Genomic DNA, 21,327 nt, shown 5'->3' with positions numbered 1-21,327 from the left:
CCGATGCTCATGATGTCAATCTCTCGATTATTACCGACCGCTGTCATATAGCTGGAATATTGCTGAGTGTGGCGTTAAACAACAAATAAACAAAACGAAAACGGAAAGGAGGAGGCAAGCAATTGTTTTAACCCACAATGCATTATTTTTCAGAATATCCAGCATGTCATATGAAAGATTGATGTTTTTGTATCACCCCCCCCCCCCCCCCCCCCCCCCCCCCCGCCTCTCTGAATAACCAAGGGTCCTATGAAAGATCCAGCATGTCATATGAAAGATTGATGTTTTTGTATCACCCCCCCCCCCCCCCCCCCCCCCCCCCCGCCTCTCTGAATAACCAAGGGTCCTTAACTGTCAGCACGCTCGAATTAAATCAAATGTTAAATGTATGCAATTCTACTCACGCGATATTAATGATCCGTTGATGACGTTGACACACACTGAACGTCAAGATCAACATCAATATCGTCAACGAGTTTGTTGGTTAGTGAATTCCTTAACTAAATTACGCCTTGTATGATTGGTGTATCTGGTTGTAGACCTATCCTCCGGTCACTGGCGGCGCGTGTATGCAGTTTTGGTATCACATGTACGGCTCGGACATTGGCACGCTCAGAGTGAAAGTGTTGGTCAACAGCAGTCACGACTCAACAAGCACCGAGGCGACTTTGTGGGAGGTGAGCGGCGACTCTGGCGATCAATGGAACAACGGACAAGTGAACATCTCCAAGATCTACACCAGTAAACCCTATCAGGTATATATCACCACCTCGATCATCGTCGACAAGGATCCAGAGTTTCAGTTTGTATGTGTGTGTGTGTGTGTGTGTGTGGCTGGGGTGTTTCACATGTTCAGCTATTCAGTGTGGTGTGAGAGTTGGTGAGTGATACAAAGGTATTATGTTTAAGTTCAGCTTTATAAATCCTGATGGCAGAGTTCCAAAACATCTTTCAAAACAACTGGTAATATATATTTTTATGCCCGACCTTAGTATGTCGGACTATGCGCAGTCAACTACATTTTGTAACAATTCATCTAGATAATCATCGAGGGAGTAAGAGGGAAAGGTTACCATGGCGACATTGGCTTGGATGATATCAGCGTTACCAAATCCCCATGCCAGACTGTGCCGAGCTATGCACCACCATCAAGCCAAGGTAAATGCACGTTTTGAATTATACTTAGGACTTTTTCTTATATTCTTTCTTATCCTACAAATGATTTTCTTCCTCGTACCATTTCCGACAATATGTTTGAAGAACAGATGCTATCAACTTTCACTAAAATTCGACGAGACGGAAAAAGCCTCTGATTCTTGCTTTTAGTTTAAATACTTTATTATACACCATTTCAAAAACTGATTATGATGATTAAAATCAAAACACAATGTCATGCTTATAAATAAATGTTTCCCTTGCGCTGATTGGAGCCTCTAAGAATACCCATCATGTGTTTCAGTCTCAGGCAGTGCAATGTGCGGCTTTGACTCAAACAACATCTGCAGCTGGACCCAGAGTTTAGCGGACAACTTCAACTGGACACTCAACTCTGGACATACACCATCTTCAGGCACTGGACCTATCGGCGACCATTCTGGAATGGGTCAGACTCTGTTTTCACGATATCAACAATGGTGTAAAACTATTCAAGGATCATGCTATATAAACGTTTTTGAGTGCATTTGTGAGAACATAAGTCGAAGGTACCACAATGACCTTGCAATACTGCCGTTAAGATACCCACTGGTCATGGGTTCAAATCCTATATTTACCGCAACTATTATCATTCGAATGAAGCGCTAATATGGTACTCGTTGATTTTACCAACGTGATAAATGTGAAGTAACCACTTTACGTTGTACCTTACTCGCAGATGATGCTGGACTACAGTGAGAACTAATTCAGAAATATTAATCATAGCTATGGTAAAACTCACACATCTGTGTGTATACTCCTTCTGACAGAATATACATGTTTCAGCATGGATAGAGATAGCATTGATTTTCAGCAATCAATGCTTGTCGTAAGAGTCGACTAAAGGGATTGGGTCGTCAGGCTGATGTCAGTCACTACATTGGCTGGTCCAGACTCAATTATCTGCAGACCGCTGCCATGTCCCTGGAATACTGCACTGTTAAACAAGAAACAAACAAGTTAACAAACAAATTAAATTTTCATACCTTTAGGGTCTTACCTTTACCTGGAGTCATCCTACCCAAGGAAGCCTGGCGACAAGGCTGTGCTGGTGTCCCCAGTGTTGCCCCCAACTGGCACCACCTACTACTGCTTTAATTTCTGGTACCACATGTATGGACCAAACATCGGCGCCCTCAATATTCGGGTAAACATCGGTGGACAACAGCTGTTGAAGTGGACCAAGTCCGGTACACAAGGAAACAGATGGCAACAAGGACATTTTAACATTATCAGCAAAACCAATTTCCAGGTATCTTTCGAAGATTTGTGTATATTTTGGTATACGTTTAACCCTATTTACGCTTGTCGGCATTTGATCTCAAGCTTTCAATATTAATTTGGTTCGTTTTTCGGATTTAGGATAATAATTGCCAGTTTGTATTATTGCATCATATAGATGAAATTTCACAGGAATCAAAGGAAGGAAGCAACGACCCATTTTTGGCCTACAATGCTATGTCTTCTGTTGGAAGTTAACACTCTCAGCCAACTGTCTTTATGATAATGTTTGACCTAGTATCCGTTCGTGGTGATACACCACATTGTTGAAATATCACAGGGATCAAATTACCTGTAGCTCTGTTACCTTTTAGGGGAAATAATGTCTTCTTGATATGGACAGTGTGCCAACGATCTACACATGCGTAATGTTTTGTTACCGGCAGGTGACAGTTGAATAACTATTCCTTGTTTCAGATCTTTATTGAAGGAACAGTGGCGAATGGAGTCTTCGGTGACATCGCTATTGATGATCTCAGCATGGCTGCCAACGCCTGCCCTGGAACAAGTAAGAATTAGCGTGAATCACGATAGTAATTGTTGAAACGTCAAGTAATATGGAGTTGTAGTGCGGTTTGATCATAAACCAAGGCTACACAGATATAATTCTTTTGTACTTTTGAAATAGATATTCAATTAAGGATTGACTGTGTATTTTTTCGGTTCATTAAGGTATGAACCTCAATGAAAGGAGGTTCATATGCGGATTCATACAGTTTGCACATCAGTTTTTCGATTCACACCTCAATGAACCGAAAAAATACACAGTCAATGCTTATAATTAAATTCGACAATGAAAATATGTTTATCAACTATAGTTAAACCAAAAACAGTTGTATATATCAAAGAAGACAAAAATAACGAGATTGATAAACATTCCAGGTGTAGGAATACATACTGTGGCGTGTTATGAATCAGGTGATTGTTTAATCTGTGCACATAACTTGACACGCCTACACCAGTCAGTAACCAAACAACGAAGAGTAGGATCAAAACAATGTTCATAGAACCTGTCAATCAAGGCAAGAGGCGAGAAGATCTGCAAGTCAGACTGTAACATACCGGAAGAAACATGTCCGGGAGAAAGCGGTGGTTTCAAAACATATGGTCAGTTACCACCAGATTCAAACATTACTTCCCTGAAAACTAGAAAACACACTTGGAAAAATGCTTGGTAGGAATGAAACCCGAAGACATGAAAGTTGTGGAACCGAGGTGAGCGGGAAAAAAACAGGCGACCGAGCATGCACGTTTGCCATTTCATTCCTTCTCGGCCTTCGGTTTCAAAGAGTAGTTTGGACAATGAATATATGTCGCTAAATGTCCTGTGCATGACAATACACGTGAGCAGAAGGGATTACCCTCGACTGTAATATTGGGATTCCCAGACATTCCACAGTAATAAAGTAGTGCCCCTCGGCGGGCGTGGCTTAATTTTTTACATTCATTGGGAAGTGAATGCAATAACACGACACTGACCAATTCAGCTAATCAGAATGCAGGAATTTCAATGAACGTAACGAAAATTTTAATTATTTTACTTTGATGGTTTCGTCAATGAAGTTCTTTACTACAGAACTGTGCGACTTTGAGATTGACACCTGCGGCTATACACAAGATAAAACGGACAACTTTGATTGGCTGAGACATTCACAGGGAACGACGAGTTTTGCAACAGGGCCGAGCGTAGATCACACGGAAGGAACAGCTGGTGGTAGGAATATGATGTTATTTAGATGTTGAAACGTTATAAGAGATTCAAACATTATGAATCGACAAAAATGGAATAAGTAACTTTTATATGTACACGTGTTATCCAAACTTATTTAGGATATCTTCTCCATGTGATACGCCTGAATGCGTGAATAAAGGCAGGATACATGTACCACATCAATATGGTAGGGATTGGAGAGATTTTATATCTACGTACATGTTTCTCATAACCATAAGGATATAGTGATTGTTACAAAGGTATAAACAAAGACTGGAAAAGTGTTTTGTTTTTGTTTGTTTTTTGCATATTTTTATATGACACATGATCAAAAATTATATCTATACTATGAAGGACATATATTTGTTTGATTTTTTTCACCTAAAACCGTCTATAAACATCAGACACTTCCTACATTCTAAAGTCACATTCTGATCCAATGGCAATCTGCACTTTCAACCTTTCAGTTTATCAAAGAGCAAATTTGCAAAGTCGCGAGAACAAAATATCCATAACATTATCCCAAACCATATCGGACCTTGAAAAAGTGTGATTTTAAGCATTACATGTCAAAGTTAAGATGGAAATAAACAATATATTTCAGGTTACTACATGTATATTGAGGCCTCAGCTCCACGCTTACCACACGACAAGGCAAGAATGGTCTCCCCAGCATACCAGCAGACATCCGCAGAGTGCCTGCAGTTCTACTACCATATGCACGGCAACACCATGGGCAGCCTCAACGTCTACGTCTCTGTCAACGGCAACAGGGGCAGCCCCGTGTGGACACGGAGTGGTGAACAGGGAAACAAGTGGATTCTTGGAGAAGTGACCGTCAAGGCATCCACTAAATATCAGGTAAACAACATGTTTTATTACTTGGATCACAAACTACGATAAATGGGCACCTGTTGACAAAGCAGTTCTCTTTCATTCATTGAATCATAAATAATGCCAAGTGCCTTTCTATTTTGAGAGAACTTTTTTCATATGTTTATTACTGTCTGGATTAAAAGTCTATTAGTTACATGTGTATCATGTCCCCTGGCTCAATATGGGAACAAAACCAAACGTGACACATATGGTGTTAGTGTTTACAACTGTGTTTAAATCCAGAAGCTCAGGTACGCTGATGACAGCTCAATGATCATATTTGGAGTGGGTCTTGAATTTAAACCCATGATTATAGCAGCCTGGTACATGTAGGGGGTGCAACTCTGCACGGTGACTTGTAATACGTAGGCCCATGACGATCCATGCCGCCAGATGTTAAGGGTTTAAGATATGAAGATCACCCAGACCAAATACATATTGTTCCAGAAATACTTATATCCGAGTACACATTACTTTTTTGTTTGCTTACAAAGGTGGTGTTCGAAGGTGTTCGAGGAAGCAGCTACTACAGCGACATTGGTCTCGACGACATCTACATCGACAATGCGGCATGTCCGACGCCTGGCTCTTGTGACTTTGAAACTGGACTCTGTGCCTTTACAAATATTCAAGGGGATGATTTTGATTGGACACGTGCTAAGGGTGCTACCCAATCGTATTATACCGGTCCTTCCACTGACCACACCACACACTCTGTGAATGGTGAGAGTACGACTTTCCACACAACTATTTCATTTATATATCTGATGTTAGAGGAATGTTTTTTCCCTTGGGTCCCCATATCACTTTACATTCCGACAACCCTTTGAGGATTCTGGTTAGAACTGCTCTCCAGCAACATATGATGATCGTAAGATGGCATGGCTGACATTGTATCAATCACTAGATTATCTAGTCAAGGCCCGATTATTTACAGCCGTCTGTCATGTAGGTGGAATATTGCTGACAGCGGCGTTAAACAACATAAAACACACTTTGAGTAAGCTTTTCAGTCCTTTTACACAGCTGTGAGTCGGTATTCATGATTTGCCCTATCTATTACGTGAAGTATATCAGATCCATATCCGATATTCTATGTCTTAAAATTACTTCAGACACTGGGAGTACTCTACCCAGGATCACCACCTGGCAAACTACCCTCATTATTAACACATCATTATTTTCAGGCTACTACATGTTCATTGAATCCAGTTCCCCAATGGTGACGGGTGAAAAGGCGTGGCTTCTTAGTGAGAAGTTGCCAGCTACAACAGGCTCTTGTCTCACTTTCTACTACAACATGAACGGAGCAGGCATGTACAGTCGTGTTTTCTCTTACTGACTGCATAATGCAATACTACTGACAGACCTTCAAACATGTTGAGATGTCAACATTATACACCAGATATGAAATATCAATGTCATTTCCTCAAATAATATAAATATACCAGCAGATACTATCAAGTTAGCATATTTACGGACCACTCACGCATCTGAGCATTTATGTATGTGCCTGCAGATCACTATACTCACACAAACGACTTAAGTGAACACTTCAAGTCTTACCGTGTACTCTTCATGTACCATCTGTTTTCAAGGTATGGGAACTTTATCCGTGTACCAACTGGGCACGTTGTCAAACAAGACCATCTTCAGTGTCACTGGGAACAAAGGCAATGTCTGGCTGCAAGATCGGGTAACTCTCACCTCAAACACTCCCTATCGGTTCATGTTTGAGGGCAAAAAGGGAGTAAACTACACAAGCGACATGGCCATTGACGACGTCAGCCTGCTAGTCGGAAATTGTGCCTCTCAGACGACACCAGGACCCTCGACAGTCCAGCCTGTGTCCACCACAGGTGAGAGGCCAGACTGCTGCTTATAGAGCGAGATCCCGTCAGGCATTGACACTTTAATAGACTAGAGGTGGGGTGGATTGGGACGGATTGGTCAACTGTTTTGGTCTGCAAAAAGCATATTTATTTCTAAAAGAAGTGGCCAATATCTTTTTTGACAAGTTTTTTTTCAGGACACGCTGCGTGTCCAGCGAAATTGATTATTCTTTACTAGATAAAAAATGAGGTTAACTGAATTAATTTCAGACAATCATAATAAGGTTTTTGATTTCAATAAGACATTTGTAAAGTATGGTACAATGTCAATGAGATGAAGAGACAATGGTACCATTAACAATTAATAATTACTAATAATAACATGAATAATACTCGTCTCGCCCGTACTTGACTCTGATGCGGGCATGAGATGTGTGGTGAGAACAACATAGGTTTAAGACGTGTTCATAATATTGTAAATAAAACCACCTTTAGCAGAAACCTAATGGGCACTATGGTCCATTATTGTAATCTCAAAAACATGATAACTCGAATCTATGGTCCCAAGAGCTTCGGAATGTCATTATTTTGGGTCAATAATTGTTGTTGAACCTTTGGAGAGAATACTCCATTGACAGGGAATCCCTATACAACAGCTGTTCTGTTTGCAGCTCCACTTTACAGCTGCGACTTCGAGCATGGCTCTTGTGGATGGTCGCAAAGTTACACTGACTCATTCGACTGGACGCTCCACCAAGGCTCCACCGGAAGTGTAGGAACTGGACCAAGCTTTGACCACACAACGATGAGCACACAAGGTAGCCCCTAATGCGTATGGATTGCTGTAACGTGTACTTTCAGGTCCAAAGGACTTTTAAGACCAATTCGATCTATCCAACATATACTGCTCACATAGACAGTAATGTGTATTATCACTATTTTGGGATTATAGTGTGTTTTGTCATAACCAACATTTCGCTTTATCCATCTTTGTTATATTCAGTGTACATCCAATATGTGAGTAGTGCATATACAATAAAACTGAGTGTCTGTAATACTTCATTGCAAACGTAGTATTACAGTGGCATCATACAGACCTGAAACACCAGGTACCTCGTAAGAGTTCATCAAATACCATTTAAAGAAACCGTCTCATGCTCCTTCAGAAGTATTGTCCTCTGATAACGCTGGACTTTTGTCCAATCCTACTGCTCCTTGATCTGGTAGGGGAGAACAGGTATTGGTGCAAACAGTTAATTCTCACTGACTTAAGAACTGGTTCATAGATCCGAATAATGACGGTTTCTTGTATCAAATTTCCTTTTGTTTAAGATGTCCTAGGGTGGAATGGCACACCCACATGTTCAAACTTATTTTACCCTCATATTATTTAGGCCACTACATCTACATCGAAGCGTCGGGGAAGCAGCCAAACGCATCAGCCGCCTTTGTAAGCCCAACGTTCACAACAACAGGTCCGACGTGCGTCACGTTCTGGTACCACATGTACGGTTACCATGTCAACCGTCTTGGAGTCTATCTGCAGAGCACCGGCAAGTTTCAACAACAGTGGACCAAAATCGGTACCCAGGGAAATCAGTGGAAATATGCTGAGGTGGAAATAGGAGCAGTCATTAATACCCAGGTGGGTCAACATTACACTTGTTCAATATGCATACAGCACTGATTATGTTAGCTCGTCCCTTAGATTCATTTAACTCGTTATTTTAAGTTGATTTCATAGAGTTGATACATTGTGGAGTTGTAGTGGTTCCATTCATTTCCTCCTTTTGACCGACCCGATTTTTTGCATTGATAAATTGATTGATAAATATTCTTATATTCTTAATCTGTAAATTTACTAATATCCACTTGAGAAGGAAGGGTCCTTTGTGGCCAAGCCGTCTCTGTGCAGTGTTGCGTCCCTTGGGCTCGCGAGAAACCTATGATCAAGGATTCAAATCTCGCTATGCCCTGAATATATGTATACCCGTGCACGTGGATTTCACCAAAACGGTAAAGCCTTCCATCACCTCTAGCTTTCCTCACACATCAATTTGACACCTGTGATATGTCGTAAATTCTGTTCAAAGCAGCTTTAACCCAAACGCATTGACACCCATTTTTGTATTTTCTATTGCATATTCCAGGTTGTGTTTCAAGCCCTGCGTGGTATCGGCTACCAAGGAGATATTGCCTTAGATGACCTCAAGATTCTCAACGGAGCCTGTCCTGCGCCATGTATGTTTATACGTAATAGACAAAACCAACTTCTTGTTCCTGACACTCTGTATACCAGTTCCTGTCATTTTGTAACCAAACTGTTTAAAAGACCTGCGATATAACTGCAATACTGTTCAAAAGAGGCACAGTTGTCACCATACCACATCTCGTAGGTTACACCACTTGGTAAACGTCTATGACCTGATGCACTTAAGGCCTGCTTCCACTGGCACACAGTGATGTAACTTACACGTTGTGCTAATAAGATACACATTGAAGTAGAAATTACCATAACACATACTATGTTTTAGCATACTGTGACTTCGAAGACATTAAACTGTGCGGCTACACCCTGACCAGCACTGATTGGTCAAGAACACAAGGGACTGGACCAGTCAAAGACCACACATATGGAACAAGCCAAGGTTATCTTTAATTAAAGTGTTCTTGCGATAATAATGATAATCAACCAGTCGCTATGTGGCTAACCATTTATGCCATACATAGCCAATTGTAATGTTATGGACAACAGTATTTCCATTAGTCAGCTATGGTTATGCACAAGACCCTGTCGCCAAATCGGTCGTAGATAATGTCATGTTAAGAAATTTGGATTACAGTGTGCCCATTGACCAACACGTGTCTTCAGAGACGACGCAAACAGAGATGGGTGGTTACTATGTGTGACCTGGATTTTCGCGTGCCGTCATGCCCCAACCATGCTATTGATATCTATTGAAGTTCACTTGGCCATATCCCTACTCCTGTGAAGACCTCCAAGGTGGTATAGCGTCCTGATATATTGGCGTAAAAGCCGACTTAGGGGGACTGGGGTTGTTGCAATGGTTGAAGGTGTCATGGGACACATCGTTACCCATTCAATTCATCTCATTTCAGGGCATTATATGTATATCTCCCCCAATCCTGCCACAATGAAAGTAACGAAGGCCCAGATGTACAGCAAGCAGTACCCTCCACCACCCAATGGCCAGTGCGTCTCATTCTGGTATATCATGAGTGGTCGTAATGGCGGTACCTTCAACCTGTACGCCAAGCAGGAGAGCGACAAGACCCTGGCCAAGCCCAAGTGGAGTCTGTACGGAGACCAGGGCAACAGGTGGAAGCTTGCTAGGATTGATGTCACTGCACAAGAGAAATACCAGGTTAGACATAGATAGATGACTAATTACACAGAGGGATGGGACACAGTTTGCCTATTGAGTTCTGAGTAAGTTGTTTTTGATATGAGTGAGAGAGTGAAGAGTGGTTTTTATGCCGGTTTTATCAAGATTCCAGCAATTTCAGGTTCGGGACAACAGAGCTGGACTTCATACGATGATGAATTGAAACCCATTACTCTGACACAACGTGATATCACTAAAATACTGTCATAAAACAATGTCACTCATTTAAGAGCACCCCTGGGTGCATATTGTTTATATCAAGTCATTTGAAATAGGATTGTTCACATAAATTGATTAGGAAGTAATCATATTCCGATCTAAAACATGTTTGGCTGACCCAGTAGTTTTTATGTTTGCTCCAATTTGTGAAGTGTGACCTTGTAGAATCTACATTCATCTGTTACCCTTCCTCGATGAGCCTGTATTGAAATGGTGACGCTATTGAAACCAAGCCAAACTAGCTCTGAAATTACAAAAGTTCCTGAATGACATAATAAAGTATCAATAATTGTTGTTATATTTACTGGGCGGCCTAGTGGTTAAAGCGTTCACTCGGCACGCCGAACACCCAGGTTTGATTCCCGACATGGGTACAATGTGTGAAGCCCATTTCTGGTGTCACCCGCCGTGATGTTGCTGGAGTATTGCTAAATGGCGCGTAAAACCATACTCACTCACTCTGTCATATTTACTGCATGTTTACGTATTTCAGCTCGTGTTTGAGGCAATTCAGGGCAGTGGCACAGGAACTTTCATTGCCCTTGACGACATCAGCGTGTCCAGCGCTTCCTGCGCCTCCGTTGCCTCCTGCGACTTCGAAAACAGTTTTTGCAGCTGGATGCAGTCCAAGTCAGATGATTTTGACTGGACAAGGCGTCGGGGGAGCACACCGTCCTCCTTTACCGGACCCATGACTGACCACACACTCGGAAGTAGCACAGGTAGGCTCCCCTCAGCCTCAGTGTCTTTCTAAGTTACTAAACGTCTTTGTTGGGGACCTTCAATGCTTAAGGTGACATACATTTATTTCGCTGAAAGGGAGAGCTAAACACTATTCACTGAACGATTTTTGTTTGATTAAACTTGAGCATAATGTACCATCTATCAACAGGGTATCAGACAGGGTAGCCTACTATCGTAGATTCGTTCCTCTCCATGGGTACACTGTCTGTTTGTTGTTGGTAGTTTATCGCCACAATAGGCCATATTCCACCTATATGACGTGTACACTGTGTAAAGTCTATGCCTGGTGTCCCCCGCCCTCATACAGCTGGAATGTTGCTAAAAGCAATACACGTTTTTTTCAGGTTACTACGCCTTTATTGAATCCAGTTCCCCAAACAAGGCAGGCGACATCGCCACCCTCCAGTCCCAGATCATCCCAATGAACAGTGCAGTGCCTAACTATTGTCTCAGCTTCTGGTACGACATGAACGGTGCCTCCATCGGCAGCCTCAACGTCTCCCTCCAGTACCCTCAGTCTCAGCCTCAGATGATCTGGTCGCTTAGTGGTGCCCAAGGCAACAAGTGGCAACAAGCTTTTGCCAGGATAGACAACCCATATGACAACTTCGAGGTAAACCGCATAATGTTATTGAAATGATTTAAATATTATGCTGTAAGTGAGCGTATGAGTTGGGTTTGACCTCACTATGCATGTGCGATCATAGTGTATGTCTGTGTCCGTCCTGGTGACGGATTAGTCAAAAGTGTAAGTTTGGGGTTTTTTTTGGCCAGATCGATGCGATTTTGAAGATATATTTTTAACTATACAGAAATACTTAACTTATCATAAAGCTCTTGCAGGTGCACTACAATTGAAGATTTTCACCATCAACTGCCCATGCACAAAATGCACAGGATACACAGTTACATGCTTTCTCCTCAGTCAGAATCAGGGATCTAATTAGCATCACATCTTATCTTCGAACACAATAAGCTTAAAAAAAAAAGGTAAATATAGACAGGTCTCTGATTTTAAATTCCACATCAGCACATGTTGAACAATATCTGATGATATGTCAACTTTTTTCCAGTTGTATATTTCTGCATCTGTGGGCTCCAGCTATACGGGAGACATCGCCATTGACGACCTTAACCTTATCACCGACTCCTGTGACAGCGGTGTGTACTTTAACACTATGGACAAAATATATTAAGATATATCTGTGCATACCTGAGATGTATTTGAAATAAGCATAATGAAGCTGTCACAAGAATTACATTGTTAGACGTGAGCGTCGCAAGAGCACCAACGTCTATGTTTCAATGTCGACACGTTACTTGGGGCATGAGGTGTTGAATATTATTTTTTTCATTATGGTCAACTGAAAGCTTTGTTGGTAACATGTTCTCTTGTCGATGAAGACCTGGTTCAACTTCAACGTTTATACAATGTGTGAAGCCCTTGATATATAATAAGATGTGTTTGTGTATTTACTTTATGGTATCATGTAGGCATCCACATATCATGATATATCATATCAAGTGTTCTGTCACAAGAAGTAAACCATATCATTATGTTATGTTTTGGCGACGATACATTTTCTTGAAACTTAAATATCATATGTTATATAAAATATGTTGCAGCTCAAAAAGGGGCAAATGGCACCTTCTTCTGCCAGGACACCGCCAACACAAGCGTCCCTCTGTCGAACGTTTGCAATTTCATCCGTGACTGTCCAAACGGAAACGACGAATTACAGTGTGGTAAGAAACAACTGAAATCGGTTTTCTCTTGGTGTTTGTAAATTATTGATTTTTTGTCACTGTATTGTGCACGCATCAGTGAACGAGCTGCGACAGAGAGAAGGTGGAGAGGTGACGATGGGTGCGTGACCCGTGAGAGTGGTCATCGCTCTGTGCTGCACTACATTGAAACAAGGGTGTATATCTTCTATCATGTTCTCTCTGTTCACCAAACAGTACATGGGTACCGAGTAGAATTTGTTGGTAATTTGAATTCAAAAATATAATAACGCCTGACAGATAGCTTGGCTTGTATACTGAATCTGAGAATGCAATATAAACTATATAAACAGTGGAGACAATAACGGGGACGAGCAATGTCATGTCAGTAGCCTTTCACTTGATATGTGGACTGATTCTACGCTATGACAAAAGTACCCAAGACAATTTGTGACTTTCTTGAGAAAATCATGAACATCACCTTCACACATGCTGGGCGACTTATGGTTATACTATTGCCTCTGTTCAGGTGACTGTGGATTTGAGGGCACTTACTGCACTTGGACAGATGATAGTCAAGGAAGCTTCCAATGGACCCTGGGACAAAATGAAACCAGGACGTCAAACACTGGTCCCAGCTTTGACCACACCTATAACAGCCCTAAAGGTAAGCGGTCAGATTCAAGCAATTACATACATTTTTTCCTACCTCTGATCTGACAGACACACCTTACTACGTACGTCATGATGTTAAATAACATATTTCCTGACATATGTGTAGGTCACTGTGTAGAGGAGGCAGTATTTTACACAAAAAGGTTCAGCTGATCGCTTGGCATCTGGAGTTAGTTCCCCCCCTTTCGAAAATGGCGATATTTTGGTGAGGCTCTACAAGTTGGCTGATTGGCTGTTATTGTACTTGGGTCGTTATTCATGGTTTCAGCCATTGGTGTTTGGGCACCAGCCTCAATTACTGACACATTAGGTCACCATGGAAATAATGTTCGTGTGTTGTTTGATGTTGCAGGCACGTACCTGTATGTTGACGCAAGCTACGGCACAAGGAGCAGTGTAGCAGAGTTGGTTGGCCCCAAGCTGGGTGCCTCCAGTTCCACCTGTCAGATGTCCTTCTGGTACTTCATGTATGGAGCAGGTGGGTGGACATCCTCACACAATTACTTTACGTTCACACAATGCTTGGTCAGTGAAGATCTCTTTGCCTTTGGCGGTTACATATTTTTTATTTCTTTCGTTTTATGTGACATATATAAGAAAAACTATGAATATCCCTAAGGATGAGGCGTTCCAACTTCACCGACCAGACGGAGATAAAGGTTCCCAATTAAATCAAAATAGTTGCTGCATATAATGACATTTGCAAGTTGATGTTATGCACAAGGACTTCTTTGAATGGCATGTACAAGTTGGTGTGTTGAGATAGGTCAAGTTATCATGGATAAACTCCTTTAGGTGTTGTATAGTTGGTTATCTCTAACTTGTCCCCCTCTTTCAAAAGGTTATGCTGTGAAAGAAAAGCTGTATATTTTCCTGTGTATGCATTAGAACGGATGTCAATAACACAATAAAGTTCCACGTTTGAACATTTTTTCCAAGGTATTGGCACACTGAATGTGGCAGCCCGGGCAGACAACAGAGACACCGTACTGTGGGAGAGACACGGGAACCAGGCTAAAAAGTGGCTCAATGGAATAATTGACATCGGAAGGATATCTACCTCATTCAACGTAAGCTTTACAGTAGAACCCTGTATAAATAGGCAGCATCGTTCCTATATAGTCGTCTTGGCTATCACGTTTCCTAATAAAAACACCATTATGACAATTAACTATTCATATAATTGATATCTTGGATTGTTCGTGGCTGTATCCTCTAGGAGGTTAAAGTAGTGTAAAATTATTGTCCCCCTGAGAGGGTATAGTAAGTCCATATCATTCAAAGTATGTTATTCCTACTATGCTTTTAAGCGTAGAATATATGTTCTCTTAATTTGGCTAAATTTGTAAAAAATCGCCAATACCTGAAGGGAGGATGTTAACCCGGCTTGGGTCCATGCAGGAAGCTTAAGTACTGTACGTCCCCATGGTCCCTAGTGTGGTGATCTACCTTCAGTTGCTGGCGATCTATAGCTCGTTTTTATAATGTAATGTTATGTATAGTGCTATTGATTTTATGATTACAAACTAGTTTTAAATATATTTCTGTGATAAGTCTAGTTATTTTATTGTCCTTCGTTGGCAGGTATTTATGTAAGTCCCTATGTATTTATTATGTTTAACCTTTGATAGTCTCTGATGGCTGAAATATTGCCGATGTGACTTAAACTTTTATCTCACTCACTCACTATTCAAAGAAAAATATTGCTGACTTTAAAAGGACGTAACATTTACTGATTTCGAGACGAACTTGATTTAGTGATAAAGGCAGAATAATGTTTTAGGTCAGTTCTATTAACAAATTCTCTGAAAGGGGTAGCTGAACAATTGTTCTTTATTTAACAACGTATTGGGATATCGTCAGAACATTCCGCATGTCCAAGTGTGTAAAATTTTCAAATCTGAGGGGATTTTTTTTCAAGCGTTTTCCCGAATAAATTATTTTTTCTCTCAGCCACCCCACTCCTCAAGAATAATAACTCCCTGACTTGAGTCGTTTTTATTTCTAAAATTTGTTGTTGCAAAAGTGGAGTTTATATATCAGGACTAACTTTCAAATTGTTTTTAGAATAATTTCGTATTGATGTGAACGTTGAATATGATCAAATCGAATTTCCATGTTATGCGCTTGTACAAATAAATAATATCAACAAGAGGATATGAATTTTTTTGTTCAAGAATAGTATATATATACGTTTGAAGTGTCATGAGTGTATCTTTGTGTTAAAGATCGTCATCCAAGGCAGCAGAACATTCAGTGTGCTGGGCGACATCGCTATCGACGACGTCCAATTCATCAACTGCAACTTCCCTCGTATGTCTCTGAATCATGTTGAAATTAAAACCCAATCAATGATCTGTTTATGATAGTGTTGTGCTTGATTTAATCCTACCTGTGTGTTCTATAAATAGATACACTTTGCAGATAGATGCTATTTTAGTACAATTATGTAAAAAATAATTCAGAATATTTGAAGCAACGTTTTTTATACGTTGCAATACAATTGATCACACTGAATCATTAAAATCATGTTGTGGGTGGCCGGAAAGTATAAGTTCAAATATTAGCACTATGTAGCTTATTTCCAGGCATAGGTAGTATCAGAACTCATTATTATTATATTGTCTAGCGTGACCTCCGGTATCCACTGGTCGTAGGTTCGAATCCACAATTGCTCAAGTTATGATCCTGCGCAGGCACCATTCACGAGGATGTTGTCAACAAAGTGATAAAAGGCCAAGACTTGCATCACTTTCATCTCTCACCAAACGACACAAAGTTGTTTGACGAAAATAATTCGAAGTTAATACACAAAGCTTACTCACGCAATGCTTTTCGTTGATTACACAGCTGTTCAACCAACCTGTAGCGGAAGTCAGTTCAGATGCAAGAGGGGTGCATGTGTACCAAACTCCGACCGCTGCGACTTCTCTGACGACTGCGGAGACGGTAGTGACGAAACCCAATGTAGTGAGTAGCTGAAATAACTCTGTAACCTGAGTAACCAGTGCAATAAGTCAAGAGCCAGGTCACACCCAGGCAACATCCAGGCTAGATATACATAGCATTCATAATTTACATTACGCAGATGACACTCGGTAAACAATGTACTAGAGGCAGGATGTCCACGTGTATTCCAGCTAGCTTCCCGCCACTGCCTTTACAATAAGGCAGATAGAGAAAAACAGATAACAGAAATGACCCTCTTGATAACAATGTACTAGAGGCAATATGTCCACATGTATTCCAGCAAGCTACCCGGCACGGTGTGACTTTGAAACCAGCCTCTGCAGCTGGACACAGGATAAGGGAGACAACTTCGACTGGACGAGATCCAACGGTCAGACAAGCTCAGTTGAAACCGGACCATCACGTGACCACACCAGAGGAACATCTCTTGGTAAACAGATTAACGTTTGTTCCCAACCGGTAGAGACAGTCACTGTCATTGAGTGATGTTGTGACTGCAGTGTTCATTTACATATTGGTAATTTAAAATTGTGCAGTGGAATAAACACAGTATTCCAGTGTAAAAGTTGGAACAGTGGAACAGGTTGGTTGGGTAGTGGTTAAAGCATTCCCTTGTCTCGTCACGCCAAAGTTACATGTTCATCTCCCAACAGGGGTACAATGCATAAAGCCTTTTTTTTGGTATCATCCTATGAGATATTGCTGTAATATTGCTAAAAGCGAAATATAACCTTAATTCTTTGATACTTGTCCTACTTTATTAGTGAGAGAGTTTGGTTTTGGAAATATACGCGGGTCTTCAGCTCATTGTAATTGAATTTTACATTTTTTGTATATGCTGAACTTCCCAAAACGTATTGTTCCTTACGTCTATATGGATACAGAAGGACATAAGTCAGTTTCTTTTATTAACTTGCCGACACTACTCCCAATGTGAACAATTACTTCGTGGTAAACTCGTCGTGTACATTAGTACACGTTAAAAAAATATGGAAATTCTTTTGTATATGTGTTTTTCAAAATGGACCTGAAGCACTGCTTTGAATGAGTGTTAAAATATTTAATGTTAGATGTGAAACGAGTAACAGACGTGGTTCTTCCTGCCCAGGTTACTATCTATTCATTGAGACGTCAAGCCCACGTAAGCAAGGAGACAGGGCCCGTCTTGTTAGTCCGACCTTCAACCCAACCATGAGCAGGAAACGAGCAGCGACAACGTGCACGGTAAAACACTTTCTGTTACCTCAACGAATAGTAGATTGTTACCACAAGGTGACATTGAGGAAATAGATATTGAGGAAATATGGCATTGATATTTCTCCCTCAAACATGCATGCACAACAGGTGTCGACGACAGGTGTATTGTATTATACAGGCAGCAACCGTCTCAGGATCTCGGGATATGGTTGTTGTAGGTTTGAATCCAACATTTGACCTAATCAGGATCCCTAGATGACATTCCAAATATTGTGCCATATTTGTCTCCATGAGTAGATGTTAGATGATCTGCCGTCACCACACCCTCCCACTTGGACTCTAGTTTATGGTAAATGTCTACAGCATCACATAGAGCTGCTATGCCGCCACATAAAGGAAAACAACCACACCAAACTCTCATTATGGTAAACGTCTACAGCGTCACCTTGAACTGCCATCCTGTCATACAACGGCTCACAACGTCACCATACCCTCACTCTTGGACTTCAGTTGATGGTAAACATCTACAGCGTCACATTGAGCTGCTATGCCCTCACAGAACTGGTCACAACACATCAATGAAACTCACGTGTGATTCTTGTATTTCTAGCTCCGGCTCTACTACCACATGTACGGCAGATCCATTGGGGCTCTGACTGTCTACAGTCGAACATCAACAAACGGAGCTTTACAGAAGATCTGGACCAAAACCGGAAATGTTGGAGATTTCTTTGAGAGAGCAGACATCCAAATTTACGCTGCACAAACATTCCAAGTAACTATGTTTTGTTTATTTTGGAAATGACATTTTTTATATATATATCAGGTATCATTTGATTCTCAAATTCATCCCTTAGGCGTTTAAACGATGTGAGAGTTAACGAACATGAAGTTAATCACTCTCCTTGATTGCCATTTTCAGATTGTCATTGAAGGTGTCGTTGGCAATGGCTACACAGGCGATATCGGCATTGACGACTTGTCAGTAACACCCGGATGTGTACCGAGTTCATGTAAGTGCACATGTCATTGAATCCCATAATGTCACGTTATCTGTGCAGGTCGTAAGATGCAACTTGCTCGTGTAGACAGGCTGGCTAACTTGGTAGACTAGGTATGATCGTACTCTGGTATATTGCTCGTTATATCAACAACTGGTTTGCCAAGGCCAGGCTCGATTATTTAGCAGGGATAGTGCTGACTCAGGTCTTAAACAGTATTTATAAACTCACATGCCCATGCAAGAATCTGCTTCCACTTTGCCGATACATTTGTATTCAAATGCCATAAGAATGTGATAAGGTTCTCAGTATTAAAATATTTTGAACTCAGTTATATCCCATTTCGTGTTACCTAGTGAGCCGCCCAAGCTCTGGTCAACTACTTGTCTGCTACCCAGTGTTAATAAATATATGTATTTCATTATTCGAATAGGTTTGAAATATTATAATGTGAGAGAATGTCATAGGTTTCTGTTGGTTTCAGCGGTTCTTCCAACTGGCTCGCCAACCCCTCCGACCACGCCGAACCCATGTGGTTTTAACCAATCAAAATGTGACAACGGCCAGTGCATCCCAGCATCTCAAGTGTGTGACTTCATCGTTCAGTGTCTGGACAAATCTGACGAGAAGAGCTGCGGTAAGTTTCAGTTACGTAGACCTACGCTACGTGGATCCACATGCACATGAGTGAGTGAGTTTGGTTTTACGCCGCTTTTAGCAATATTCCAGCAATATCACGGCGGGGGACACCAGAAATCGGCTTCACACATCGCTTGGCATTTTATTTATTCATTTTTTGGAGGGTAAGAGAGGCCTGGTTCTGTGCAAATTAGCGTCCCGTGTGCATGCGGGATCGTTGGTTCTTTTCCTGTGGAGATCTGCCCCCTGCAATTGTACTGACTGCATAAACACTGACTGCATATATCTTTATGTTCATAGGTACCTGCACCTTTGAGAATGGCCAATGTGGCTGGATGGACATCAGCACCGGTACCTACAAGTGGAGCTCATACCAAGGAGTTGCTGGCACAGTCGGCCCCAGCGTCGACCACACCGACAACAACCAAACCGGCCACTACATGGTGCTTGGACAAGGGTCAGGGGTCTACAAGAGCCGCGGTCAACTGGCCAGTCCTATCTTTGGGGCAACTGGACCCAGCTGCCGGATGAGCTTCTACCACCATATATTCGGAATGAGCGCAGGTAAGTACAAATATAGAGCTCATTCTGACTGCTAAATGTTTGGAATATGTTCTAAACAGTACAAATACAGAGCTCACTCTGACTACCAAACGTTTGGAATGAGCTCAGGTAAGTACAAATATAGAGTCATTCTGACTGCCACATATTTGGCATGAGTTCTAGTTAGTTGGATAGTGTGAATCGTATGTTGTACCGAAATTCTAAAGTGTGGCCACCAGATTTTTGTTTACTGGGATAACGATTTTCAGAAATACTGTCATTTAGGTCACTTTGACCTCTTTATGTCAAAGGCCTGTTGGCCTAGAGTAAAGATACGATCACAATTGTAGTTATGTCTGTGCATTAAAGGAAATTGTTCATTTTTTGTCAAATTTAAATTGCTATTCAGGCAACCTGCGTGTGCTGCTGCAACATAGCACACATCCTAATGACGTCGTCACTCTGTGGAGCCACACTGGTAACCAAGGCAACAGCTGGATAACAGACACAGTTGACATTGGGCAAATCAATGCTGGCTACAGGGTAAGATGTCGCTGCAACATAACACCTATGACATTAAGGAAGTGAGACTTTGGATACATAAAAAGCATTTGCTACTTTTTGATATTTTCAATCTGGTATATGATACAAGTAATCTGGTTAAGTGGAACTCCATTGTATCATATTCGAATCCAAACAGTGGTACTTTGTGTGATGCTGAGTATTGATTTCCCCTTCATGACATACCCGGATAAATTTACTTACTTTGGTTTTAAGCCAGTTTGACAGTTACAACAGTTTTCCGCAGGTTTTAGCAGTATACCGGGATACCAATACAACTAGACTCATGCATAAATCTTGCACTAATCTTGACATTGGAATATTGTTTCACTGTACTGTGATTTGGAATTAAAACTGAAAATTGCAATGAAACGAAACTGTATGTTTTATGTTCTTTAGATGTCACAACTGTATTACTAGGTCAGTATGACAAAGCAAAACGCTTTCATTCTAACCGTCAAGTGAGTTTCAGAAACGGCTCATACCAGAACCAGACTGACAATACTGGATTCCTCAATATCTGATGTTAGTTGCCCCATGTAACTTTGTAACCAATTATCCATAATGCAGGTTGTGTTCGATGGTCTGCCTTCACCAGGCTACGGAAAATACGATGTCGCCATTGATGATGTCACATTCCTGGACTGCCAGACGGGAGTAGTGTACAACGATACAAGTAAGAACTTTGTTTAACAATTCTTACATAACTGTTCAGCAGATCGGTATATATGTCGTCCTTGTTTGCCATAAGT

At 41.2% G+C, this 21,327-nt stretch overlaps 1 protein-coding gene across 1 annotated transcript in view; it reads left to right on the top strand.

Annotated features, from left to right (window-relative positions):
- Positions 1 to 21,327, top strand: part of LOC124138201 (MAM and LDL-receptor class A domain-containing protein 1-like) — a 95,220-nt gene that overhangs the window by 61,165 nt on the left and 12,728 nt on the right. The window contains exons 92-123 of the mRNA XM_048386544.1: positions 540 to 755; positions 1,041 to 1,158; positions 1,460 to 1,603; positions 2,187 to 2,341; positions 2,893 to 2,983; positions 4,052 to 4,189; positions 4,791 to 5,047; positions 5,557 to 5,785; positions 6,250 to 6,375; positions 6,661 to 6,921; positions 7,566 to 7,712; positions 8,289 to 8,539; positions 9,045 to 9,135; positions 9,429 to 9,542; positions 10,015 to 10,280; positions 11,014 to 11,242; positions 11,609 to 11,877; positions 12,338 to 12,425; positions 12,891 to 13,010; positions 13,519 to 13,656; positions 14,017 to 14,142; positions 14,604 to 14,734; positions 15,893 to 15,977; positions 16,515 to 16,634; positions 16,915 to 17,064; positions 17,743 to 17,858; positions 18,442 to 18,606; positions 18,754 to 18,844; positions 19,317 to 19,469; positions 19,772 to 20,035; positions 20,424 to 20,557; positions 21,146 to 21,251. Coding sequence (XP_048242501.1) covers positions 540 to 755; positions 1,041 to 1,158; positions 1,460 to 1,603; positions 2,187 to 2,341; positions 2,893 to 2,983; positions 4,052 to 4,189; positions 4,791 to 5,047; positions 5,557 to 5,785; positions 6,250 to 6,375; positions 6,661 to 6,921; positions 7,566 to 7,712; positions 8,289 to 8,539; positions 9,045 to 9,135; positions 9,429 to 9,542; positions 10,015 to 10,280; positions 11,014 to 11,242; positions 11,609 to 11,877; positions 12,338 to 12,425; positions 12,891 to 13,010; positions 13,519 to 13,656; positions 14,017 to 14,142; positions 14,604 to 14,734; positions 15,893 to 15,977; positions 16,515 to 16,634; positions 16,915 to 17,064; positions 17,743 to 17,858; positions 18,442 to 18,606; positions 18,754 to 18,844; positions 19,317 to 19,469; positions 19,772 to 20,035; positions 20,424 to 20,557; positions 21,146 to 21,251 — 5,089 coding nt within the window. The remainder of the gene's footprint in view (positions 1 to 539; positions 756 to 1,040; positions 1,159 to 1,459; positions 1,604 to 2,186; positions 2,342 to 2,892; positions 2,984 to 4,051; positions 4,190 to 4,790; positions 5,048 to 5,556; positions 5,786 to 6,249; positions 6,376 to 6,660; positions 6,922 to 7,565; positions 7,713 to 8,288; positions 8,540 to 9,044; positions 9,136 to 9,428; positions 9,543 to 10,014; positions 10,281 to 11,013; positions 11,243 to 11,608; positions 11,878 to 12,337; positions 12,426 to 12,890; positions 13,011 to 13,518; positions 13,657 to 14,016; positions 14,143 to 14,603; positions 14,735 to 15,892; positions 15,978 to 16,514; positions 16,635 to 16,914; positions 17,065 to 17,742; positions 17,859 to 18,441; positions 18,607 to 18,753; positions 18,845 to 19,316; positions 19,470 to 19,771; positions 20,036 to 20,423; positions 20,558 to 21,145; positions 21,252 to 21,327) is intronic.

Source organism: Haliotis rufescens, unplaced genomic scaffold (genome assembly GCF_023055435.1).
Source record: "Haliotis rufescens isolate VD_foot unplaced genomic scaffold, xgHalRufe1.0.p SCAF_6, whole genome shotgun sequence".
NCBI classification, from domain to species: Eukaryota; Metazoa; Mollusca; class Gastropoda; order Lepetellida; family Haliotidae; genus Haliotis; species Haliotis rufescens.
Note: the sequence above shows the minus strand (reverse complement) of the source record. Positions and strands in the feature narration are given on the sequence as shown.